Here is a 27,901-nt window from a genome sequence, read left to right as displayed (position 1 = left end):
CCTCGAAAAGTCATGGGTGATGAATGAGGCAGGGACTGTATAACACCAGCATTTGATCTGGCAGCAGAACTGAGACTCACTGAAATGTCCTTGGCCTGAGCCTTCTGTGAACTTGCCCAAGAGCACAAGGTACAGGCAATCAATCACAGTTTGGAGAAATTTCTTTTCCTAACCACAGATGGTTGCAGGGAGCCATGTTAAAAAAACAAAAACAAAACAAAAACCCTAGTCTGTGTTTGAAAATTCATAACGTGGTGATTTGTTTTAAATGTAGTGAAAGTAAAATATATATATATATTTTCCATTTAATAAATAGACACTTGCTTGTGTGGAAAAGGGGCCTTTGTGATACTTTGCCAGTGCATGCTCTGACCTACTCATCCTTCTGTTCCCAGCTCATTGCATTGTGTATGCATAAACCCTTGTAGCATTAACTCTATGGTTAACATTCTTCACTGATTAACATTTTCTCACACGTGAGTGACAGTATCTTTTTCAATAGATTATGGCTGTGATAGCATTTTCCATGTGATTCCTTTGGACCCTTTGCTTCAATTGCTACATTGGATTGCTAATGGAAATTTTGTCATCATATAATCGCCTAGTGGTTCTGAGAGCAACAACAGATCATTTGGTAACATCAAGCGGAATTTCTAACAGAACTAAATATTTCCACTTGGCTACACTCTTCACAAAATCTGGCAATTGGGGCATTTTGAACTGTCTGTTCCAAGAGCTACTGTTCTACAGAATAAAACATTACCATTTACCTTATGCCTATTTAGACATCTTTGATGAAATCAGAAATGCAGTTCTTACGAATGAAAGATGCCTTTAGAGGAACAGAGCTTTCAGTATATTTGGTAACATTTATGTCTAATTTTATGTACCATCTAAAGATTCCCTTCACTTTCTGAATGAAATGTAAGTGCTCATTTTGTAATAGTTTGAGAAGGTAAAGAATATTTGTGGACACCTGGGAGGCTCAGTTAAACATCCGACTTCGGCTGGGGTCATGGTCTCACAGTTCATGAGTTTGAGCCCCATGTCGGGCTCTGTGCTGACAGCTCAGAGCCTGGAGCCTGCTTCGGATTCTGTGTTTCCTCTCTCTCTACCCCTCCCCTGCTCGTGCTCTCCCTCTCTCTCTCTCAAAAATTAATAAACATTTTTAAAAAAAGAATATTCGATAAATGTTTGGGACATTGTGGTGGCCTTTTAGTCATTTTATGTATTCTTAAAATTAACGTGGTGCTGAAGTCTTAAATCTGTATGCACAGAGTTCTTTCAGTGTGTCTAATTTTCAACTTCATGGAATCAGGAAGGAATCATTATTTACAAAGAAGTGTGTGTTTCTTTCAGAGGCTACAAATTATTTCCTTAAATTTCGGCATTAAGTATTTATCATTGATGTTGCAAGATTGAAATGCATGTGGACAATAGGGTAATCTGACATTGTTGCATTAGGTTTACACTTGTATTTCAGTAGTGTGACCATCAGTCAATAGGTAGATGGTGTGATTAGTGTGAAGCTCAGCAATAAATTCAGAGAAGTGCCAAGGAAACAAAATGAATGTCGGAAAAGAAAGGCAAACAATCTCCAGTAGACTAGGGGCATTCAATAAGCACTGATCAACAAGGCAATAATCGTGCTCCTAGAAAATGGAGGCTGTAAAATAGACCAATCACCAGATGCCATTCTCACTCTTACATGCATACCTACCTGTTACAACCAAGTACAATGAATCAAGGATTCTAAGTATGACTCCATCTGCCTGAATCATTAGGATGTGTAAGCAATAACAAATGACTACATTAATAAATACTAAAAAATTTTAAATAAATTACGGGGCAGGAGATACATGGGAAATTTCTGTGCTTTCCCCTTAATTTTTCCAGTAACCTAAAAGTGCTCTAAAAAAGAAAGTTTTTAAAATAAAATAGATGAGGGGTTCTATTATTACTAAAAAAAACATTATCAGCATTATTCATTAAGATGAAATGACCAACACTAAATTTTGCCAGTAATTATAGCTTCAATCTTAACTCTTCCCCTATGGACAGAATAGGGGATGTAGCCAAATACTGAATGGGATGCTTTCCAAGTTTTGTTTGAGGATGTAAAGGTCAAGAACCAAGCAATTGTGCCACATATCCTAAAGGTAACAAAGGTTGTAGCTGATGAGTGGGGGTGACTTTGCTTTGAGAGTTATCCATGTGTTGTTGTTTGTGTACATCTCCCACGGGGGGAGGGAGAGGATGCATCCATTTCACCCTAACCCAAATGGGAGAAGGGACTCTAAGAGACCACATAGGGAAGTTTACCTGAGATAGTCCTCAGGACCTGGGGATCATAAATACTGGTATTAGAAAAAATAACTAGAAGGTCTGAAAGGATTTAGTAAAGGGAGAGTAGGAAGGTTGCTTTGAAAGGCAACAGCATTCCAGTGACAGTAGTGCCGGGATGCCTGAGTGGGTTTTCATATGTGGAAAATGTCAGAGAAAACAGGTGTAATGCTGTTTGGATCCCTCCCAAGAGAACTGCCTGAAGAAGCAAGGGGTCCCCATTGGAAAGTCGGTATAACATAGACCATGAAATGTGCAGGAGTTATGGGTTGAAGGACTAAGAGAGCAGGAGGAGAAAACGCATTGCCCATACTTTGAAAAATATAACTGGAAGTTTCTAATGGGTGTATGTGAGGAATCCACAGAACTCCCATAGGCAAGCAAACTTAACACTACAAAACAGCCATTGTGGATAACCCTGGGATTCTCTCTAGACTACTCAAGAAATGATTTTTGGTTTTTGTTGTTGTTTTTTGTCTCTTCTTTCTCTTTATTCTTCTGACTCTGGAGAGCTAGAGTCAGTGTCTCTAGTAGGGAGTGGGGTTGAGGTGGAGTGGGATGAAGGGGGGAATAAAAGGGAGTGAAAAATAAAGGGGACCTCCTGCTAGATTGCAGGCCTTAGGGATTGAGACAGATCTGAGCCAGAGGAGGAGAAATATTTCCATTGAATGGGAAATATTTCCATTGGATAAGATCAGGTTTATGTGTTTATTACACTAAAGTGGATATTTAATTACTGAAGTTAGATTTTCCAGGAACTGAAAGTGCTTGAAGGACATTCTATTATTTAGGAGCTACCAAAAACTTTTATAGGACTTTCTGAAGTTTTACCAAAAGACACAGAAAGAACCAGCACACAGAATGGGTTTGAAAGGGCAATGGAAAGAAAAAATTGTTTTCTGATTTTACTCTGATGAGTATAACCCATTCAGTATGTGACCATGGCAACAAAGAAAGATTAGGGGAGACATCATTGGCTAGTGTTGCCTAGCTTTTGGTAGAGCCCCTCCCTAAGGAATGTGGTGAAAACCTCAAGACAAAGGAAGGCAACCTGGCTATGTGCCCTTGCACAACATCCCTCATGACTCTGTAACATAGACCACCCATTCAGACTGTATCTTGCCACATATGGGAGACAAAGGAGCAAAAATTGTACAAAAGGCAATCCCCTGCTGCGCTCGGGGCTCAGTCTTTTGGATCTTTTGGGGTTGAGCCCGTGCTGGCACGAATAAAGCTGCTTCTAGAAAGAAAAGCCTTGGTGTCCCAACTCTCTTATGTGTGACTCACTGCTACCAACTCATTTTTGTCTGGGGTGAATTCCGACCCTTTCTACATTTTCTGGTTTTTAAATTCTAAAAACTTATTTACAAATGATTCAACACACCACTGTAAGTAGCAGCACTGGTCATTGTCCTGCAAGCAAGTCTTTTAGTCATTACTAGGGGAAAACAGAGCCCTCTTTTTACCTCAGAAATAACAGCAATATAATTCAATCTCATTAATTTTTATTTAGGACCTGCAGTATACCTACTATATGATTGGAAGTTGATATTGTATTATATAAACCATATATGGAAAAGTATCAATTTTATGTTTTTCTTCCACCCATAATTTGAAGTACAGTGACCTCTATATCAAATTTACAAGTGTGGTTATATAAAGAAACCTTTAAAAGGCTATATATTTTTTCATATATTAAATATATTTTAACGTCAAGTTGGTTTCCATACAATATCCAGTGCTCATCCAGAGGCTATATTTTAATATTTTAAAATAGCAAAATATTAAAAACACTTTTAATAATGTTAAGATATTAAGATATCTTAAAATTTAAGAACTAATGTGCATAAATAAGGGAAAATATAAATCAAAATGATAATGGCTTGTGAATTATTTGCTTGTCCACCTAGGAAACCCAGAATGGTCACTGAAAACCATTAGAACTCAGAAGACAGCTTAGCGATATTGCCATTTGTTAAATAAACTGGTAAAAATCAATAGCTCTCCTATATGCCAGCAATAAACAGGCAATTTAGTAAAAATGTCTACTTCAATAGCAAAAGCATATAAAAATAACTAGAATAAGCTTAATAAGATATGGACCAATACTACATGACGAAAGCAAACAAAATAACTCTCATATTGGTATAAAAGAAAGCCTAAATAAGTGGAAATACATAAAATATTTCATTGTGGGTAAACTCAAATGTGTAAATGTCAATTGGCTCCAAGTTAATTTGTAAAATTTATGAAATTTGATACCAATAGGAGTTTTATGGAAGCTGGTAAAATAATTTTAAATTTGACTTGGAAAAGCAGGTTGTGAAAACAAGACAACATTGAGAATAAACAAATAGTGGAATGGGTAGCGACTTATTACTAAAAATATTTTAAAATATATTATGAAGTGAAAACGGCTTAAAACTTTTGCACAAATAGGTATAAAAATAGAACATAATATCCAACTCAGAACAATGCAAGTACATATAATAGAATTTAAATGTCATAGTGCTTCTCTCCAAAATAATTAAGCTTCTAAGAACAGTGATACTTTTTAAATCATGATAGAGGTTTCATTGCTTGTAGTATCCATTGAAAACAGAAAACAGGGAATGAAGCAGACAACCAACCACCACATTCCAGGATAATCAGTTTTTGTGTAGAAAATGTATCTTTTGGTGAGTTCTTATATATTTGTTTTGGTTTTATTATATATCGTATTCTAGCCTGCAAAATTGTGGGTTTCTTCCATCAATCTCAGGCATTAGGCACCCTATAGGTATTCTTACAATATTTAGCTTTTACTCAAAATGCTTTAACAAATCCCAAATGTCCTTGAGTTCTTTGATGGGGAGTAGACTCAGGGCTATTTACAAAAGAACAAGAGCTATTCTACAGTATTATGTAAGGAAAACATGTCTGGATAAGACAAAATGACACAGAGATTTCACTTATATTCTGTTCTTTGATATTGTTAAAAAGAAAAACCACAGGCTCAAAATGGAGTCACTTATGTTATGAGCCCCGTAAGCAAACCATGACTTAATACCTGAACTTGACTGTTTCAACACCCCCTCCCAGGAATGTATTCCTTACCAGTCAACATGGAATTTCCTGATCATATCAGCACTAGGAAATTTATTGATAGACCTTTTCCGTTCCCCTTAGGAGACCGACCTTGCCTAAAACAATGCATTCTTTGCTAATAATTTCCTCCCTCCCCTCACCCCCATCTCCCTGGATACCTTTAAAAACCTTTCCTTTTCTACAGCTTGATGGAGCTCATTTCTATCTGCTACTTGAGATGCTGCCTTATTCACAGATTGGTCAATAATGCCAATTTAATCTTTTAAATTACTCAGTTAAACTTTCGTTGTTTAACAATATAATTTGCCCTAACTTTGATTGAATATTTGACAAACCCATGATTAATAATATAACAATAACCCGCATTTGTTGAATGCCAGGAAAGGACTAAGCATGTGACATATATTTGTTTCATTTAGTCCGTACAACAAACAACATGATTAAATATTATCACTACTATTATTAAACATATGGAGAAAATGAAGCACAAAGAGTTTAAGCGACTTTCCTGGAAACGTACAATTGATAAAAAGTATACCTGGGTTTACATTCAGGCAGTTCGACTACAGAGCCCATGATTTTTATGTGGGTTACTGCTTCTTTGTAATATTAACGTTAGACTTCTTTAACTTAGACCTCTGGAGTTCTCACAAAGTCTCTTCCCGTTGTGGCCACAGAAGTGTTTTTTCAAACCTGGGTGCATATAAAAATCATCTGGAGAGATTAAATAATTATAGATGCCTTGGGACCTATTCCCAACCAACTGAGATTGGTAAGGCGCATCTTCAGCATTTACAATTTTTTAAAGCTGCCCAGATGATTATGATGCACAGTGAGGGTTGCAAAACACTGACTCAAACAAATATATGATTAGAGATAAAATTAAATAGTAATTTCCTGGTTGCTTTATAAGATAATTTATGTATACAATAAATTACATAGCTTATATCTTTAATACTTGTAATGTGATATACTTATTTATTTTTCATTAATCCCCCATATGTACCTAGGCCTAAATATTTGTTTTAATATTGGTAAAATTATATGCCCATCAAGACAGCCCAAAATGATCTCTTCCTCCCTTGATCTCCTCTAGCAATTATTGTCTTCACTATATAGCAGCTAATTATGTAAGGTCTTGCAACTACTCTTCTGTTTCATTTGGAACAAAATGTGGGGGGCAATTTTAAAAATTGGAAGAATAACTCTGAAAATATAATGCATACTCAATATTTACAATTCAAAGATGGCAGAAAAGTAAAAAAAAAAAAAAAAAAAAAAAAAAAAAAGGATGTGAAAAATCTCACCATGCGTGATTCATCAACTTTTAATACTGAGTGAACAGCATTATAGGCTGTTCCTCTGCTTATATACAAATGGATGAGTGGATGGATGGAAACCTAGATTTTTCTTTTATTTTCTTTTTTCCAGCTTTACTGAGATATAATTGACATATAACATGGTGTAAGTTTAAAGTGTACAGCATAATGATTTGATACATGTATATATTGTGAAATGATACCATAATGAGGCTAGTTAACCCATATATCACCATGTAAGTACAATTGTGTGTATGGTGAGATCATTGAAGATCCAATCTCTTAGCAATTTTTAAGTGTATAACAGTATTGTGAACTGTAGTCACCATGCTATATATTAGATCTGCAGAACTTCATCTTACAACTGCAAGTTTGTTCCCTTTGACCAACATCTTCCTATTTCCCCCACCTCCCAGCCCCTGGCCACCACCATTTCTGCTCTCTAAGAGTTTATTTTTAGATTTCACCTATAAGTGAGATCATACATACAGTATTTATCTTTGTCTGTACTCAGGAGAGGTGTGGGGGAAAAGGTATCTTTGGCAAAAAGCTACATTTCAGTTAAGTATCATTGCTAAAAAAAAAAAAAAAGTGTTTCCTGGGTTTCAATATATCTCCATGAAACCTGATTTTAGTAATTCAAAATCTTACCTTTGAGGTTTTTATTTACTTGTTTGTGTGTTTGTGTTTCTCACTCCCTCTCCAGAGAGGACAGTAACATTGTTGGTGGAGGTAAGGCTGTACTGGCCATTGTGAGAATAATATTTTATATATACACCAGGATCAGACCATTAGAACCCACCTCACTTTGCTCCCCGACTGCTGCTTTGCGTAGAGCATTCTTCATGTCCCAGTTTGACCCCCAGATGTGTTGGCCATAGTTTATTTCAATATTTATATGTCTCCTTTGAGGACACATCATTTTCATCCACATTTTTTACACTATATTGTTAAGTTTGCGTATCCCATGAGTACTAATGGCTTTTAATGTGATATACTGTAAGTATAAGGGGTAGAGAAAATGTATTCCTGCCAGAGCTGGAGATTCATGAAAAAAATGTTGCTTACATTTGGGATCCTAGCATAAGAACAAGCCTTGGGAAGTTATAAGTCCAGAGAAATTTAGCTAAATCAAGAGGTGTATATTTGCATGTCAACAGAAAACGAGACTTTGGAGACATCTCTAGGTTCGAGAGTCCTGGAACATCAGGGCTTGTCTGGCACTGGGAAAGGTGTATTTGTATCTAAAGGTAAGAGTGAGAACTCGGGTTTTTTTTTTCCCATTCCATCTCCATAAAGCAAAGGTTTTTCTCTATCATTGCAAGAAGAGGAGAAAAGGTAGCTGCCTCTTGCTCCTGTAAATAAGCAGAAAAAAATCCATTTTTTTCTCCATTCATCACTGATTATAATAACTTCAAAGTTTGTAAGTATAGGACATTTGACCTGGCTTTCAGCAGGTGACCCCAGGAGTAAGAATCAGGGTGTGACAGAGAACATGGTTATTATTTGCATTTAAATGAGTTTGTGTTTTATTTTTTTCAAAATGTTTATTTATTTTTGAAAGAGAGAGAGCATGAATGGGGGAGGGACAGAGAGAGAAAGGAACAGAGGATCTGAAGTGGGCTCTGCACTGACAACAGTGAGCCCCATGTGGGGCTTGAACTCACGAACTGTGAGATTGTGACCTGAGCCAAAGTTGGATGCTCAATTGACTGAGCCACCCAAGTGCCCCAGGTAAATTTGTGTTTTAAATGAATAAGTCTGTGTCTGATCCAGAACATGTTATGTGAGCATTCAGGATGAAATTAATAAAAGTGATTATTAAAAAGCACAGTGGTGAGTTTTATTCCCATTTTCTCTGTGTGTGTACATGACTGAACAATCCTGAACAACGCTGCATAATTGCCAAGTTATTAATGAAGTTCTTCATGAAACTGTATTTCATATGGCCATATACAATTGAGTGCCTTTATAGCGTGGATTCTAGAACCATTTTATGAATAATCTTTGTTACTTTACTCCTTTGTATTATTGCTTTGTTCATACATTTTTAATGTATGAATTGAAAAAAATTTTCATGGGATATTATTACAGAGTGGAAACTAAAATATGGATTCATATAAATCTACTGCATTTCTAAAAATATGTAGAAGTGTATATACACCCACGTGTGCTTAATTAGAAAGTAGTCCTAATAGGAGGTCAGGATTTCATAAGCCAAGAGACCGAAGGTTGAGTACTTTATTAGCATTGCTCATACTCTAAGAATAAATTTTAAAAGCACAATGGCATTCGTATAGATGTATTATCATTTTCTTTTTTTTTTAATTTTTTAATATTTATTTTTGAGAGAGAGAGAGAGAGAGACAGAGTGCAAGCAGGTGAGTGGCAGAGAAAGGGAGGCACAGAATCCGAAGTAGCCTCTACGCTCTGAGTTGTCAGCACATCTGTCAGCCCATCGCAGGGCTCAAACCTACTAACCGCGAGATCATGCCGTAAACGGAAGTCGGGTGCTTAACGGACTCAGCCACCCAGGCGCCCCTATCATTTTCTATTTTAGTAGTAAAATGAAAGTTTTCCATTTTTGTTTAATTAAGTATATGTGTGTCAATCTCTATAGTAGTAGCATATGTTCTTGTCTTTGGGCCTCTTTGTTAGAATTCTACTTGGCCTTTCACATCAAGTCGCTAAGAGTAATTATCAAAAATTTTCCATATTTATGCTCACTATTTTTGAACCTTTTGTTCTTTTGGGGGAATTTGGTGACATAAAAATAATTTGCCTTTGAAGTATATACAAACTGACTGGGAGACTTGCAGGAGAGTAGAATTAAGATAAGGGAAGAGATCAATATAATCTAAATTTATCAGCCAAAGACTTTTTGATGAGGCAGGAATTATTTGGGTTCTTAAGGGATGTATTAGACTTGGATCAGAAGTGGAGAGACAAGATGTTTGCTAGGAGGAAATGGCATGGCTAGAATATAGAACATGCACAAGTGATACACATTTAGAAAATTGTGTAGGTTGTTGTAGTTGAAGTTTGGATTAGAAAATTACATATGACATGACATTTTAGATCTCCTCAGCTCTTGCACCATTTGTGTTTCCAAGGCCAGGCCTAGATTATTTTCAACTGGTAACTTGACTATATGTCATTAAGATGTAACAGATCTTCATTTCATGGAAGCGCAGAGTTCCCTGTACATTGACAATGACAGAGTTGATGAAGTGTTATGTCTTTGAATCCCTGTTTCACATCAATTGCAAAGCTTCTTTGCTATAAATAATCATCCTCCACTAGCTCCACCCTTTCCTAGGAGATCCTAGGCTCCTTATGAACTGATAGAAAGAGCACCTCCTTTTTCTGAAGCTGGCACTCTTTTTGACTGCAACTTACATTCTGGTTATATAGTGTTTCTGATGTTATTCCTCTGCATTTTTTGAATTTTATCTCAAATACAATCCCCTTTATAATTTATCTTATCAGTTTAATTATCTCTCCTGCATTATTATAATATCTTTGATGACAAAATTACTTTCCTCAGACTCTCCTGTCTAATCTACCTGAATTGTTGTCCTTCTCCTGTCATCTCTTGTCCACAAAGTCCCCTGTGCGGGCATCCAAACCACCCACTTGTCTCCTTGTTTCTTTCTCATGAGCCAAATGGTACTTCTTCCATGAACAAATACTATCTCTTTGCCTTATCCTGCGTTCCCTTTTTGATAGAAGAGACCTTTTCCTTTGCTCCAAACACAACCATTTCAAAATGCTAGCATTATTATTCTGGGTCCCTGTCTCAGTTGGTGGAGCATGTGACTTTTGACCTCGAGGTTGTGAGTTCGAGCCCCACATTGGGCATAGAGATTACTCAAAATGCTAGCTTTCTTCAGTGACCCTCTGAAAGGCCACTTCCTCCCTTCGGCTTTTGCTTCAATACCCTTGTCATCTTTTACCTAACGATACAGTAGTTTGTCTACTTGTCATTGTCTTTTATTTAATTACATATTTCTTTAAAGCAGAGATGATGTCTTAGTCACTTTAATCATTATTTATAGTGTACAATATTCTTTCTGACATCTGACGAGCTTTTATGGGGTCTTTGAGACTTTGAGGTCAGTGTTATTTTTAGAATACTCCTTATTTATATTTTAACCACTCTGATTTATCTTTTAACACTGAGGCTAAGGTCTTGTGATTCATCTAAATATACTGTTTGCTGTGTCTATATTTCATGACATTGCCAATTAGTGACTTTTTAAAGTAATGCAATGTTTCAGCTCTTTTAATATATTTTAACTAATCTGTATATGCTATTGGTTTATTTATTTATTTTTTTTTGAAATTAGGCCACTCATACCTGTGACCCAAATCTCATCCTGATGCTCGTGCTTTTTGTCTCCATTTATGGAAGTTTCCCTATATACTTCCCAAGAAGGGGAAACCTTTTCATTTCACTTTCCCACCTCCATGCTGATACAGGTGTAGCTACTTCTAGGCCCCAAGACACATTTTTTTTTTTCAGATTTTAGATTTAGATTTTTTTTTTATAAGCCCAAATTCACTGTAAGTACCTATATGTTGTTCCCTGTAGGTGAAAGGTTTGGAAGTATGAAAAAAAATTTTTTTTTATTATTTTAAAAAAGCTTTACTAAGATATAATTGATATACAAAGAGTTGTACGTAGTTAGTGTTTATAATTTGATGAGTTTTGACAAATGCAAACACCTGTGATACCACCACTACATTCAAGGAAATGCACATATCCAACATCCAACCGGTATAAAGTTTCATTTATGTTAGATGAATAAGTTCTAAAGATCTGCTGTACAACATGTTGCCTATAAATAACAATATGGTATTATGCTTGCAATGTCTGTCAAGAGGGTAGAATCTCATGTTAAATGTTCTTCCCACAATAAAAGAAAAGACATAATAAAAGAAAATGTTTCACTTAATAAGAATCACCACCTGCAATGAAGTAACCATTTTTTCATTTTCATGCATGAAATGGATGGGTTTGCAGAAACGGAGGATCTAAGTTCAGCAGTTTTAAAAGTTCCATCCTTCAAGACCACTCAAGATCCATTTTATGCACTAGAGGACTGGCACCCTAAGTGGAAACATGTGATCTGAATTCTCCTTTGGGGAGCAGTTTATATATCCAATTAGATAGATTCAGCTGATGATATAAAAGGGAAATAATAATGGAAGTGTTCTTAAACTGGGTTAATTAACCACTGAAGATTTTTAAAAATATTTTATTTTATTTTATTTTTGAGCGCGCGAGAGAGAACATGCGTGCAAGCAGAGGAAGGGCAGAGAGAGAGGGAGACAGAGGATCCAAAGTGGACTTTGCACTGACAGCAGAGAACCCTATGCGGGGTGCAAACTCACCTACCACGAGATCATGACCTGAGCAGAAGTCAGAGGCTTTACCAACTGAGCCACCCAGGTGCCCTACCACTAAAGTTTTTTGTATGTGCTGGAGCTGCTGTGTAGAAATATACTTTTCAATTCACAGGAGAAACTGAAATTACAATTTGTGACTCACAATTATAGGTGTCTTCTTTGGTGGGAAAATCTCTTATCAAGGAACATTGATCTCAATTTTCTTCCAACCATGTGTACCTTACTAACACTTATGAAATATTTTCTAGCGTAATTTTAAAATTGCTTATCTAAGACTGTCCCTTCACTAGTTTTTGTAAAATCATCAACCAGATTTATAGGTCTCTTCATACTGCTTTCTCAGGACAGAAAGGGCTGATATAGCCTTTTTCTGTGTAGTAATTCTGTGTAGTAATTAATTTATTCTGTGTAGTAATTAATTTACCATACTAGTCCAATTCATGTTTATTCCTTTCCTTAAGACTATATTGTATATTTACTCATATTTTATAGGGAGGAAAATAATTTTACACCTTTGTTGCAAAACTTGTCAATATTTTTTCTGATGATCTTTTATTTGTAATTGTCACTGTCTTCAAAAATAATTGTGTAGCCTCTGTGAGGTGGTGTTGATGGTTTACAAGTTTTAAGTTATAAACTGGAAAAAAAAAAAACACATTCCTATCTAAAAAGGGCTTAGTTTAGGAAAAGAGCAACCACCTTCTGATTTTTTGCTAGCAAACATTAAGATGTATTTTCTTATATGGAATTTTTTCCCATTTTAGTTGGAGGAAAAGATATAATATTTATTAGAAATTTTTTTTCAGCAGCACTTCCTAGGATAATTTGTTAAATGCTATACTAGTTAAGGACTTTGGGTCCACAGGCTAACTGGCCTAGAGCTGCAGTTACATTGCAGAGGGCTTTTGACTTGAAGCAATTCTTCAGAAGAATTAGAAGTATTCTTAAACTTGTGAGGGACTGGAGAAGACTGATCATATTAGGAAATTAAGGAGGCAAATGGAGGCTCAGCTGGTTAAGCAATGGACTCTCGATTTAGGCTCAGTTCATGATCTCACAATTTGTGAGATCGAGCCCCATGCTGGGCTCAGCACTGACAGCACAGAGCCTGCTCAGGATTCTCTCTCTCCCTTTCTCTCTGCACCTCCCTCACAACAAATAAATAAACATTAACAAAAAGATTAAGAAATTAAGTATTATTACAGTTAATTTATTACAAGTTCTCTATTGCTATCTACATATTTGCATTTCTTTTTATCATTAAAACATTTAATACTAATGTTAGCTAATATTTAATCTTAAATTTTAGCTGTGATGTTAAAAATCAAATTAAAGCATATTTAGGTGGAAACATGCTTTCTTTCCCCATTTATCTTTTTACTAGAAATAATGTTTGGACTTTAAGACTACAGATGAAAGCACCGGGTGGTGTATGGACATGTTGAATCACTATATAGTACACCTGAAACTGATATAACACTGTATGTTCACTAACTGGAACGAATATAAACACTTTTTAAAAGTTAAAGAGAGAAAAATAAAAAAAAAGATAATATACGAGAGTATACAGACATGGCTTTTATTTTTCACAAATACAGATGAAGTTTCTTTGAAAGAAAATTTAAAAATTGAAAATAAATGTCATATAGAGCATCAATTACAACACCTTTTGACTTTAAATTCCATTTAAAAAATAACCTTTTTGGAAATTGCTAACTGAAGTGTTGGGTACAGTTTGCCCTGTGAACCAACATCATAAAATGACAGTACCTAAGTCATAGAATGTCATTATTTACCAACACTTTCAACCAAATCTCTAGGATACAGAAAAATGTCAAAAAGTAGCTATTATAATTGAAAAAGTATTTCTGTACATATGTATTACTAGTGGAAATACAAAATGTTGGCCTCAGAAAAAAAAATAGTTATCATATTGTTCAGTGGTTTTCATAGTGGTTTTCTAAAAGCTGATTTTTTCCTTTTTAAAACAAAATTTACACGGAAGCCCAGTAGTTAAAATAAAAATGTCTTTCATTGCAAAAGAGGAATGGAGACCACATTTTTTTTTTCCTCCTTATTTTGAACAGTTTCCTTTCTCCCTATCTACCTCTCACCACTACTCCATGAAATACTAAAGTTTTGTGGAACAGATGTGTTCATTGTCTTTGTGTTAGTAGACATAATTAGACCAAATGACTTCCTTAAGGTCTCAGGGCTCGTTATGGGAGTTCCAGGGCTATCAACTAATAATAATTCATGTTGAGCCTACTATGGTTTTTTTAAGTTTATTTATTTATTTTAAGAGAGAGAGAGAGAGAGACAGAGAGAGAGAGAGAGAGAGAGAGAGAGAGAGAGAATCCCAAGCAGGCTCCACACTGTCAGCACAGAGCCTGATGCAGAGCTCCAACTCACAAACCCCAAGATAATGACCTGAGACAAAATGAAGAGTTGGATGCTTAAACAACTGAGTTTTTTTCTTTTTTTAATTTCCTTCCTAAGAATGGAAAACAGCAACTTAAATCATGTTACAGATAAATATGAGAATTAAAATTAAAATCTGGTATCATAATGAACATTAGAAATTAATTAATTAAAAGAAAAAATCCTGCCCCCATTATAAATGGTATATATAGTTATTTGAGCAACCTGTGGTGGGTGCAGGCTCAAACACTGTCTTGGAGTTGGGAATGCTCACAACAGGATGGTATGTGATGCTTCCTGCATTGGACTCTTTTTTTTTTTTTTTAATTTTTTAAAATTTAATGTTTTTAATTATTTTGAGAGAGAGAGAGAGAGAGACAGAGCGTAAGCAGGGTAGGGGCAGAGAGAGAGGGAGACACAGAATCTGAAGCAGGCTCCAGGCTCTGAGCTGTCAGCACAGAGCCCGACGTGGGGCTTGACCCCACAAGCAGCAAGATCATGACCTGAGCCGAAGTTAGGCACTCAACTGACTGAACCACTCAAGCGCCCCCTGCATTGGACTCTTTACATTCCCATCACCAAGTCGATTCAGAAGGCAAGAGTACAATCACCACAGGTCCTGAATCCAACCTACAAATCTCTGCACCTCAGGTTAACCCTCTCCCTGAGCCAGTATCTGTTGGTAACATAGGCCAGTGATCAAAGTCTGAAGATACCCACTCTCTGGTGGATGCCACAAACTCAGGAAACATGAGAATCAGTCTGTGATGGGGACACCATCTGGATTATTTTAGGACACATGTCCACAGCTAGGCTTTTACCTGAAGAGCAACTGAGGAAATTAGTACTAGGGTACCCCCTTTAAATTTCCTTCTCATTGTACTTGCATGCTGCCTTCCACTACTCATTGGTACTTCTTTCCTGTCTCAGCTGTCTATCACTACACACTAACATTCATGTAGCCTAGACCTCAGTGGAGAGGACCCACCATACACAGATCCCAGGCCCGATACATGGGCAAAGGTTCAGTGGACCACCAGAAGAGTTAAGACACGTAGCTTTCCCAAAATCCACTAGTAACATTCTCCAGTAACATTACTGGATGATGCAGTAGAGACAGCTATATTTGGTCTAACAGTATCTTCAGGAATTCAACAGAATGGCAGTTATCTCTTGTCCTTCCATCCAGTAATCTCCCCACTCAGATAACCATATAATTTCCATCTGTTAGTGGTGATTCAGGGATGTCCCAAGCCTATTCATGAGAGTTGTCCTGGACTCCACACAGATTCCCCACTATCTCTCCTTCTGGTCCTTTCTCCATCGTACACTGAACTCTGGTTTCAGAATTTTGACTACCAGCCTGATCTAGGCTGTCTGGACTTGGATTTACATGTAGTCTCTCTCATGGACCCTGGGCATTGCTCTTTCTCTGGATCTTCATCCCTCATTAAACGTGTCTTGTCTGGTCCCATTCCCTGTCAACTGGTCATTTTGATTAAATCCTTCCTTCTCAAATTGAGTACCTTTAACTTATAAAATAATAAATCTGTGAGTGTTTATGCCATTAACATGCATTAATTTGTGAGAATATGAATTGGTACAGTATTTGGGGATGAAATTTTGGCAATATTTATAAAAATCTACAATCTCCATACACTCTCCCCTTTAACCTAATTTTCATCTCTCAGAACAATATACTTTAGTCCAATAAGCCATGTTCAAAATATTTCAGTTTTATAAGTCATAGCAAGAAATGAGAAAAAATTATGTGCCTGTCAGAAGATGATTAAATTAATTATGGCACATGCATACATACTATGGGAGCAGTTATAAAAGTGAAATACATTCATATGTATTGTCATGGAAAGATCATGCATTCATATTAAGTGTGAAAGACTTATGGCAGTATAATATGTATATAATGACCCATTATATTTTAAAATCACAAATAATTTTATAACAGAGCTATGTATGAGAAAGCCTACAATTAGCTGTAAAATAATAGATTCATCATGGCTATCTCTGAGAATGTGGCTGAATTATGAAAGACTATTGTAAGGGTAAAGATTGTGATTTGTCTGTATTTTTAACATTTTTGCACCAAGAATATGTGCACTATCAGCTTTGTCATTAAAATATTTAAATAGGCCTAACAACAGAAATAGTAGCTGTGTATGAGTTAGATAAAGCTTATGCTAGCTGATGGAAGTGACAATACCTGAAAACTAAATGGCTTAGCATAACAAAAGTGTCTACCTTATGCACATAAAATCTAATTTTGATTTGGTAGGGAATCTTGGTTACCAGGTAACAGAGATCTAGGCTGCTACCATCTTGTACTTCCACATCTCAGCATATAGTCCCCATGTTTGCTGCTGAATGGATGGAAGACATTATGGTGGCATACTGGCTCTCAAATACGCTGGCCTGTGACAAACATCATTTTTGTTCATATTTCATTGGCAAGGGCTCGTCACAAGATGCTTTGTGAACTTTGTGCAAGTGAACTTGGCACGGTAGTCTTCCCATGTACCCAGGAAAGAGTGGAAGACAAGTTGTTGATGAGCACTTGTAGTCTCTCCCATAAACTCTTACACAGTAGGGGCCTAGTAGAGAGTGGCCACTAGAATTTGTTACATCCATAACCTTCTTCATTTTCTGGTGGAGTTCCCGAGGAGGCAAAATGTTTTTGGGATTCTCCAACTTTGTGAGATCTTACTTTGTAACAGGTGTTTTCCAATACAGAGTCAGATATATTTTTCAAAAGGACCTTGTATATCTTTGCAGGAAGTGTTGGTCATACTTGACTCAAAAGCACCATTATGCACAGTCCTTTTCAATAACCACTATGATCACAGTACACTGAGAATTTTCTCCTTACTCTTGGTGCATTGACAAAACTTTACCTTTCCATTCTCTGCTATCACCTGACTGAAAATGCCTGGATATCTGCACAAATGCAATTATGTGCATTGAAAACCAAGATTCTAACTATCTATCTATCATCTATTATCCAAAGATAAGTCCAAAGAACCATATTGTACTTCTTAGAAGGACTCCAGAATTTACAGAAACTGAGACACTGCAGATGTTTGCTTACTTAGTTACTTCAATGTTCTTTCCTCATCTAACACTTACAGGAAAGGTTTTGGTTTTTAACCAAGTGAAGCTCACTCATTGGTTTGTGTCCAGTAGCTCCCTCAGTCCCCTCTGCCTCATCTTGCTCTATATTCAAATTTAACCTAAAATGTACTCTCATTGAAGAAATGGGAGGATTTTTTTCTTGTTTTTAAATTAAAAATCCCATTAAAATTCTACCACAAACGTCAAAATCCTATCTCTTAGAGATATAGTACCCAAACTAGTAGCTTCTTTGTCAAATCAGAGTATACTCACTGGATCATTTGGAAATCATTTTGAGAATGTGATAAAGACACCCAGTAGTGATGACCAGGTCTAAATATTATTGTCAAAATTATCTTTTACTGGAACGGGATATTGCTAAGTCAGGGAAAGGGCAAATGATTCTGGGCTGTTCAACTGGAACCAGGATGTCAATGTCAGAGGAGGATGCAATGAAGATCTGGTCAACAGATTTAGGTTCAAATTTGGATAAAAGAATACACTGGAGAACACCGAGGAGAAGGGCATTGTCATGCACATGCAGGAGAGGAAAAATAATTTATCTTTTACCCTCCAGGTACTTGACTAAGAAGCCTCCTGTAATAAAAAGAGATTAAAAGAAGAAAAACCAAATTTAATTACATACATAGGTATGTATGGGAGCCCTACAAAGATGTGAGACTAAAAGAGGAAACCAAAGCAGGAAGCTTTTAGACAAACACTAATTCTGTGAAGAATTGATAGGGCAGAGGGGTTCGGGCTAGGGGAAGTAAATGGTGAAGAATTAACAAGATTTATTTATATAGCCTTCTTGGCTCCCAATTCCCTATCTCTGGTGATAAAGATGCCTTCTATCCTCCTGGTACAGGGAGGGCAGCTTTCACATGGGAGATTTCTCTCCTTCTTTTAGGGGGATAAAGGGGAGTTGTAATGTCCCTCCTGCACCGGCTGTTTCTCAGGTACCTTTAATTGAAAATAACCAATATGCCCCAGTGGCATATTCTGGGGTGACATATTCTGAACCCCTACACACAAACAAGGTGGAACTGGACAAAAATTCTAGCCCCTGGGCAGCCAGATCTGAACAAACCCTGGGGTTAAGGGCAGCAGGACCCTAGGTAAGTGAAGCCTACAGACAATTCCCAAATTGCATTTGATTATCATTTTTCACCTTTGTTCTTGACATGTGTGTTTAGTACTTGAGATTCAAAGTCCTTTTTATCCTAAGAGGCAACATGGAATAGTGAGAAGAGAAATAAATCTAGAGTATGAGCCTCAGGCAGGAGGAGTGGAAGCAAGTGGGCTCCAGAAGAACTCAGACCACAACTCTAGCCTCAGTTCTGTCACATACCAGACCTGTGCACTTGGGCACATTCCCAAGCATTGTAAATCTTAGGTTCTTTATCTGAAGAGTCGATAAGCCTTGTCATATGGAACTGTCTGAAAGAATTCAATATATATGTAAGGCACCTGTTATAGTGTCTGACATAACTTAGGTCTTTAATCAATGACAGTTATTACTGCAATTATTTTAACCACAGATCCCATCAACCTCACCTAAGTGATTTTTTAAAAATCTAGTTTGTTTCAAAAAACATGAAGTACTACAGGGCATGGAATATCAGATCAACCAAAATGCTACTTAGCAAGTAAACCTCAGTAAATATATCCCCTCTGATGTTGTGTTCTTTAATAATAGAGAATTTCTTCTCCATCTGGATGCAACTCAAAATTCCTAGAATTTGTGACAAGGACCAAGTACTTGCCTCCCTAGCTTCTGTTCCATTCAAATAACTCCTATTCTCATTAATTTCACAGTCATAAAAATATAAGCATTTCTTAGACTATGCAAAATCACACTGAAAATAACTTATTTAAAGTATGCCTTAAATGGAGTAGTCTCAGGCTCTCCCAGGCCAGGGCAACAAAAGCCAACCCAATGGTTTCCTGGTATCTTACCTCAATGAAGTATCAGTTATCTCTCAAAACTCTTCGAAGACTATGTGTATAAAAATTAGTTTGTGGGGGTGTTTGGGTGGCTCACTCATTTGAGAGTCCAGCTCTTGGTTTAGCTCAGGTCATGATCTTGAGGTTTATGAGATCATAAAGGCTCTGTGTCAGGCTCTGCACTGACAGCATGGAGCTTACTTGGGTTTCATTCTCTCCCTTTCTCTCTGCCACTCCCCATCCCACACACCACCCCCCCCCCAAATAAATAAACATTTAAAAAAGTGTTTAAAAACTTCATTCGTGAATTATGTTCAATGGCACAGGAACAATATCACAGAACAACTTGTATTCCTGCCCCAATGGAGATTTATGTCTTTTTTAACCATTACCCAAAGTAAATAAAAGAACAGTTTTGCAATCAGATTTGTGAGTCTCAATTCAGTGACAAACTATCTGAAGCTCTAATATCTGATCACCACCCCCCGCAGGCTCAGCTTGCCTACATCCAAATTTAAGTTAAAAATTAACACTCACTATAGGAATTCCAGGTTCCCCAATCCCCAAATTTACTTTCTCCAGGGCACTAACATTTTACAGTCTCAAATGGAACACCTCCACTCACATACTAACTCCTTCTTTTACTTGCCCCTTAGATATGAGAAGATATCCCACCATAATTACAGGATTGCTGATCCTATAGATAAAAATTAAAAGGGCAGGTCGTAGGTCTTGTTAATGCTAGAATCTTCAAGACCACCATAGTGATTTCCAAAAGCAAATGTTCAGTTAAGGTTTGGGGAATAAAAGAAACAAACAGGGGGTCTAATTTATTGACATTTATTTTTATATATCCATAAACAAGTTCAGCATATTAAAGAATATATAATCTAATTTTATAAAAAAAATATAAAAGGCAAAAGGGGGCCACAGATTGACAATTTTTTTTCCCATTTATTGAACTCAACCACCTTAAAACTGATCACTCTCAGATTTGTAGTAAATACCTACTGCAGTTCCAAGTTATCTTTTCCAAGTAATTATTTAAGATGGTTTCACAATTAGTTTAATAAAATAACAAAACTCACACTATATTAAACCTCATCATAGCATTAAATTTGTGATCTATACTTTCATAAACTTGGAGATTTTAACTAATTGAATCTATATCAAAAGAAACACTATTTAAACAAATGCATAAGTTTAAAAAATAATTTTCAAGTTACACAATATAGGAACACATAGGCATATAAACTATTGCTTTCACCTCATCACAGACCTAAATTCTATGAACACTAACTGACCTTCTCAAAGACAAAGTGAAAAACCTGCCTCAGGCTTCACTAGGGGCAAGAGAAGTGACTGGACTTGGCACTAGAAACTTGTAGTGGCCACAGAAGTAGAGATAGCCATGGCTGACATTCTGGCTCGGGTTCTCTCTTCTTCTTCTTGCAAAGCCTCCTCATACTGAGATGGGAAAGAACTCGGGTCAGTCCCATGAACCTTGGCCAGAAACTCCAGGACTTTCATCTTGGTGGTTTCAGCGTGGGCTCTTGAGCCCCAGAGGAATTCAAATTGTGCGGGATCACTGTTGGCCACCTGGCGGTATTCCAGGTACTTTCCCTTCACGAAATCTTGGGTGATGAGCTTCCTGGGGTCCCCAAAGAGGGAGTGCTTCCTCCCGGGATATATCCCCGTCAACTTCAGAACTTCCCAGACTTCCTTTTCAGTGGCACTGTTGCCCTTCATGAAGATCACACCCAGGATAAGTATCAGGACACCCGTCTTGGGTATGCCCTCTTTACCATGCAGCACCCCATCATAGGTGAGGCCCAATTTGATGAAGAAGGCATAGCAGTGGTTGATGGGATCCACTTCCTTCACATCAAGGCCGAAGACCATCTCCATGCGCTCAGAGGCTTTCAGGAAGACCTCAGCGAAGTGCTCTTCATACCCTTTGATGATGATCTTCATATCTGCCTTCGTCATGAGCTCTTTCTTTAGATACTTGAACAGCATGAAATCCACCGACAAAGCCACCATCTTATCTAGAGCATCTATGGGCACATTCTTGGCATCTGGCCCAGCCCCTGAGGTGCTATCCTCCTCTTCTTGGCTATTGGAGCCCTCATTCAGCTCACTTGTTGAGGTGGTTGTGATGGCAATGGAAGAGGAGCAGAAACTCTGAGGATTCTCAGGGTTGCTGGGTATACCAGCACCTGGAGCCTTCTTCGAAGTGCCAGGCATTAGAGGATGGGAGGAGAGACAGGTCTCCTCCAGAGCCTTGGAGTCATGTGCATCCTCCAGGCCCTGGGTCACAGTGCGGGCTGGAAGGCATCGATCACATGAGTATTGTGGACTCTTCTGGGGCAGAGGCATGATATCTCTTGTGGATGGCAGTAGGCAGGAGTGTGGACAAAAAGGTAGGCAATGGGGAATCGCCACCTAAGAGGAAGAAGGCAGATGTGAGTAGCCTCAGCTGCTAAACTCAACTGGGGTGGCACTGATTAAGAGCTGTCTCCAATGGACTTCTCCTGACAACACTGCTATAGGGCCTCACAGGTTTCCTGACTCCTGGTCGCTGTGTCCCAGAAGGGCATGAAGGAGGAAGTCTTAATGCTCCGGAGGATGCTGCTAGTAAACCCAGGCTGAGAATTCTCAGGGATCACACTAGGCAGGTGTGGTTGGCTCTACAGAGCCATTTCTGTTCTGAGGGTGCTCCCATCAATCCTCACTCAAGTTCATTACCTTGGCATTCAACAGGGCTTGGCTCATCTCCCCATGCTACTATGAGGTGGTGCCCCTAAGACCAAAGTCACATCTCCTAAGACCAGGAACCCTGGAGGTACCTCCTCCAGAAAGCCTACCTGGGGTTTCCCAGGGCTGACAACAGGAGCTAGATTCTGTGGATGCTATTTGTACTGGTGTCAGTGCCCACCTCCCCCCCACCCCCACCCCCCCAGTTTTCACTCCGTTGCCCTGCTTTGAATCCAGGCAAATCCTGGGATCTCTTCATTTCCTGAACTAGCACTGCCCCCTGAGACCAAAGGCTTCACCTCAAGATGGGGAAGAGGTAATTAGTGGTCACGACTACCATAGAGCCTTGCCCATAGCCTCTCAGCACTGAACAGGGCCAGGCTAGGCTTGTCTTCCCCATTCTCTTGTGGTCAGCAGTTCCTCAGTATGCACTCAAAGTACTTGCCTTGGCTACTGGTAGGGCCTCAGGCAGGACTAATCTGCCAAGTGATGTTAATCACTCATGATACAAGAGTGCTTTATTTTCCTGAGTCACCCCAAGAAGTTTAGGGAGGATGCCATGTATCCACCTTTATTGGGTTTTTCCTGGAGTAATAGGAGGAGCTAGGCATTCTAGGGGTCCCTCTGTTCTCAGGTGAGTAAGCCCTTTGGACCTCATTCAGGATGCTTGCTGTGACTGTTGGCAAGCCCTGGGATCCTTCCTTTGCGGACCTCGTGTAACGTGGGCACATAGGCCAAGGACCTCAACCGCCTGAAATGCCCAGGAAGGAAGAGAATACACAATTTAGCATGGGATACTTGCCCAGTTACCCTGATCCAATAAAGGTATGGGGGCTCCTCAGTGATCGTATGTTCTGGGCTGGATTGTTTTTGCTCTTTACTGTGAGTTTCTATACAAATTCCTGCATTGTCTGGTCACTCTATCCACTGCTAATCTGAACCCGCCCCCTGCAGACCAAGACTGCCACCTCCCTAGGACCACAGTGTATAACCTGTAGTGCTAAGAATTCTGACAGGGGCGCCTGGGTGGCTCAGTCAGTTAAGCATCTGACTCTCGATTTCGGCTCAGGTCATGATCTCACGGTTTGTGGGTTCAAGCCCCACATCAGGCTCCATGCTGGCAGTGAGGAGCCTGCTTGGGATTCTCTCTCTCTCTCTCTCTCTCTCTCTTTCTCTCTCTCTCTCTCTCTCCGCCCCTCTTGTGCTCTCTCAAAATAAATAAAATAAACTTAAAAAAAAGAGATTTCTGACCATTTTTGTCTGCGGCTTTTCAGGAAACAAGTATAGGCGTAGGGCAGATATCATGGGGTCCCCTCTGCATTCAAGTGGATGGTCAAGTGTTTGCTCAATCACGATCTATATCTTGAATCTTGACAGTGTATAAGACTCTTGCCCTGGGAGGAATTAGGGGCCCATCACATCCAATTTTGCAGGTGTGACAAAGGGACACAGTTCTGTAGCTATCAGTCTGTTCTGAAGTGGGTGTCTCCATCAGTCTCACTTGGGGTGCTTTCTTCGACTACTGGTAGGGCCCGGGATCTGATATCACTTCCCCGGATGAACTTTCATCACCCTCAGTTCACTACCCAGGAAATGAGGGAATGTCTCAGCATGAGCGCTCTGCCCAGAACTTCCAAGGGCTGTCACGGGAACTAAGGAGGGTTATGATAGGTTCCAGTCTTCTGGTATGGGTAGTTCTCTCAGCCCTCACTCAAGGTCTTTACTGTGGCTAATGGTTGGGCCTCAGACAGAACACGTCTGATTCCTAATGCCACTCTTGCTCCCCAAAGGCCTGTTCTCCCTTAGACAAGTGAGAAAGCATGAAAAGTCTCATCTAGTCACCATAGCCAGGCTTACCAGTATTCACAGTAGGGGCTAGACACTCTGGGACCAGTATGTTCTGTGGTGGGCAGGCCCCTCAAACCTCTTTCAGGAAACTCACTTTAACCCATTGACAATAAAAGCCCTCACATTTCAGTGAACGCCATGGAGGAGTGATTGGGTGTCTCCTCTGGCTATCACTGCTCAGAATCTCCCAAGGGTTCCCAGTGATCTGTGCAACTACACTCGTATGTGGCGAGTTTGCCCTTGAAATATGGCTCAATGACCTCTGCCAGGGCCTGGAACTCCTGCTGACTTAACAAATCCTTTAACCTCCTGAGCCCCAGAGGAGGAAAGGAAAAGTCGCCTCCGCCCACCATCCCTTCCCTGCGCCTCTCAGGGCTGACAACAGGGGAAGGGCTCCGTGGAGCTCCTCCGCCATCAGTTGGTCGAGCCCACAATCCTCACATGCGCTAGGCAACCTGAATACCGCTTGGTGTTATGCCCGCTGCCATCTATCACCTGACGCTCCACCTTCCAATCGAGGCCCCACAAGTCTGAGACACCCAGAAAGGAAGTGAAGAGCCACCCCATCCACCGGCATCAAGAGCTGACAACACAGGCTTGACGCCGTGCCACAACTGCTACCCGGGATCAGTGGAAGCATGAGAACTCACGCGGGGTCCTCGCCGGGACTCCTGCCTTTGCCGACGTGACACCAACTACCTCAGACTAAGCTCTCACCTCCCTCAGACTCTGGAGGCAGAAGTCAGCCACAGTTCCCATCGCCCCTGCCCGAAGTCTGTCAGGGCTGACAGACTGGCTGAGGCTCGGTGAGCCCGCCGCTGTCTGGGGTGAGTGGTCCCCTCAGCACTCACCCGGGAGCCTCTTCTGGACTAGCAGTAAGTCAGGGGACTCTTAGCGCCCCCCACAGAAAGCTTTCACCTCAAACAGATCCAAAATGGAAGTGCATGGTAGATCAGCCTGACTGGTCTGGCGCCTCCCTGGGTTGGACTGGGGCTCTCATCTAATGGGTCCCCTCATTTCTGTGGCAGGAGGTCCCCTCAGTCCTCATTTGGAATCTTACTTGCTGCCAAGGCGCAACCGGGACTCTTTTGGCGGCTGACTTGGTTCCACCGGCCTAAGATGGAATCCCGCACAGCCGAAAATCTGTGGGAGGAAGTCAGGGGGTGGGACATCCGGTTACGCCTGCGGGGCTGGGCGTAGGGGGGGAGGGCGTAGGGAGGGCGTGGAGGGGCATGGGAGGCATGGCCAACAGCAGGGGCGGGGCTCTGTGCACAGAGCTGTTTCACAGTGGAGATTGTTGTACGTCCCTACGGGTCACGTTGTCTTGCTGTTGACTTGTGTCAGCCCTGGAATCAGTCCTCTCTTGTTCCCCACTGATTCCTCTCATGACGATGTCCTTACTTTCTTAGAGACATTGAGAGGAACTGAGGAAATGCCACAGATGGTGGATATTTAGAGCTCAAATATGGCACCGGCCCATGTGTGTGACCTCCCTTTATTCTTTGCTGTTTGTCTCCTCTGACGTCACTCAAAAACTTTTTAAAAATATTTTTTATTGAATAAATTTGAAATACATAACATTGTGGAAACTAAATGTGTACTGTGCATTAATTTGGTATATTTACATGTCGGAAAATGCTGTTCTCGTGTTACTGGTTACATTGCATAAGAAGGGTATTTTGGTGTCTGCATTATATTGTGCATTAGATTTCTATGTCTTATTTATTCCCGGTTGCAACTTTATACCCTTATTCAATATCAGTGTTACCTCTCCTTCCCCCATCCCTTGGTAACCACCATTTTACTCTGTTTTTTACTGGTTTGACCCTTTTAGATTCTACATAGAAGTGGTGTCTATAGTTTTTGTCTTTCTCACTTATCTCACTTAGGATAATGTGCTCAAGTTCCATCCATGTTTTTACAAATGACAAGATATCTTCCTTTCTCACGGCTGAATAATATTCCATCATATATATTTTTATCCATTCATCCCTTAATGTACATTTGCATGTTTCCACATTCTTCTGTCTTCATTCATGGAGTTCTCCTCATGGCTTCTTTCTCTTTTATTAATGCTTCTTAGAAAATGTCATATCCCAGCAAACTCTTTATAAGATTTCTTACTGAAACCCTTGCAGAGCTTGGATTGAGTCATGTCCTACCCTTAATGGGAAATGGGATAATTGGAGTGTAATACAGGCAGGGACGAGGGCAGGTGGTGGGCTGTCTCAGAAACATCACACTATCTATTCCTTTTCTTCACCAGTCAGATTTATTTTTTTACATAAATTGCATTCTGAATACTTAATTTATGCATGGAAAGGACTGTGATGAATGATTTCGAAAGCTGCTGACTTTCAGAGGTCATATGAAGTTACATATGCAAGTGATCATATTTTCACTGAATATTATCTCTGTGCATTTTTCCTACTTCTTGTCATTTTTCTATGCTTTTTGTTTTCAGGATGTCTTTAGACTAGTTTCAGTTTGTATTTGTTGATAAAATACTCAGTTTCTAATGAACTCCTTTGTAATTTACACTTTGCTAAAAGATAGCATTTTCACTTGAGTATTTGATTTTTAAGGTACATTTTAAATACATTTACAATAAGTCATTTTTCACAGAAATTCTCAAGCATACAGTATAGTGCACAAAACAGTACAATGTACCCTGTTTATATGACACTCAGCATAACAATCACCAATAATTTTAAGCAGAAGCTTGATCAGATTAGTGTTTTGTTGGTTTTTGTTGTTGTTGTTGTTTTCTGTTTTTTTAATCAAAATGTTTGTTCTTATGGAGGACCACACCACAGGTGATGGTTTAGACTTCCATTAGTGTACTGTCTGTGTATCTTATTTTTTGGTAATCCTGGGATTCTGCTAATTATGACTGTTACCCATTCCCTGTTATGGACTGTAGAATTATAATTCTCTCATTCTCCAATTTTTAAAAAAGTAATTACTTGAAATTCTCCTTTAGGTAGAAATATTTCCTTGTCTGCCCTTTGTTTATCCTGATATATTTTTATAGCATATTTCTAGTGTTCACTTATAATATTTAAATCACCTCTGCACCTATATTTTACAGAATATTATTTAACAAATACCACTTTCTCTTTATTTTGAAATTGATAATATTTATAAAATAATCTGTCATAAATATCTTTTTTAAGAACTAGCATTTTTCAGGGCACCTGGATGGCTCAGTCAATTAAGCATCCAACTACTGATTTCAGCTCAGGTCATAGTCTCACAGTTTGTGAGTTTGAGCACCACGCTGGGCTCTGTGCTGTCTCCCTCTCTCTCTCTCTCTCTCTCTCTCTCCCCCTCCCCTGCTCACTCTATCTCTCTGTCTGGGATTTCTGTCTCCCTCTCTCTCTCCCCTTCCCCTGCTCACTGTCTGTCTCTCTCTCTCAAAAGAAATAAACAAGCATTAAAAAAAAAAGAATTGGCATTTTTCAGTTACCTGTACTGTGTCTTCTAACTCATTGGTTTTATATTTATCTCATTATTTCTTACCTTTTCTTTGAACGTGAAGTTCAATTCTTTCTCTAGCATTTTGAAATATTTTGATATTTAATATGTGTCCTTTAAAAAAAATCTGTTTAAGGCTATAATATCCCTGAATATCACCTGAC

The 27,901-nt window shown here is 39.0% G+C and overlaps 1 protein-coding gene and 1 long non-coding RNA gene across 3 annotated transcripts; both read right to left on the bottom strand.

Moving 5' to 3' along the window:
- Nucleotides 1-7,766: 7,766 nt before the first annotated feature.
- LOC125931597 (uncharacterized) lies at nt 7,767-19,798 on the bottom strand. Of its 2 annotated transcripts, none has more exons than XR_007460466.1 (3): nt 19,668-19,797; nt 19,060-19,148; nt 7,767-8,104 (listed from the first exon to the last, which is right to left on the bottom strand). It is a non-coding gene; the product is annotated as an uncharacterized LOC125931597 (long non-coding RNA). The 2 variants fall into 2 exon arrangements; XR_007460465.1 differs by lacking the exon at nt 7,767-8,104 and adding an exon at nt 18,082-18,305 and having other exon boundaries at nt 19,668-19,798.
- Nucleotides 19,799-20,526: 728 nt separating this feature from the next.
- LOC125931595 (melanoma-associated antigen B16-like) lies at nt 20,527-25,421 on the bottom strand. The gene is made up of 2 exons (XM_049643663.1): nt 25,321-25,421; nt 20,527-22,100 (listed from the first exon to the last, which is right to left on the bottom strand). Exon 2 carries the CDS (start codon nt 22,032-22,034, stop codon nt 21,030-21,032), a length of 1,005 nt encoding a protein of 334 aa, XP_049499620.1. The 5' UTR covers nt 22,035-22,100; nt 25,321-25,421; the 3' UTR covers nt 20,527-21,029.
- Between the last annotated feature and the right edge of the window lie 2,480 nt (nt 25,422-27,901).

The sequence above is a fragment of the Panthera uncia genome, chromosome X (genome assembly GCF_023721935.1).
Source record: "Panthera uncia isolate 11264 chromosome X, Puncia_PCG_1.0, whole genome shotgun sequence".
NCBI lineage: Eukaryota > Metazoa > Chordata > Mammalia > Carnivora > Felidae > Panthera > Panthera uncia.
The sequence above is the reverse complement of the archived record's forward strand: the minus strand, read 5'-3'. Positions and strand labels throughout refer to the sequence as shown.

Coding starts and splice junctions, on each gene's coding strand:
- LOC125931595 (XM_049643663.1), bottom strand. CDS start 22,034: ATGCCTCTGCCCCAGAAGAGTCCACAATACTCATGTGATCGATGCCTT.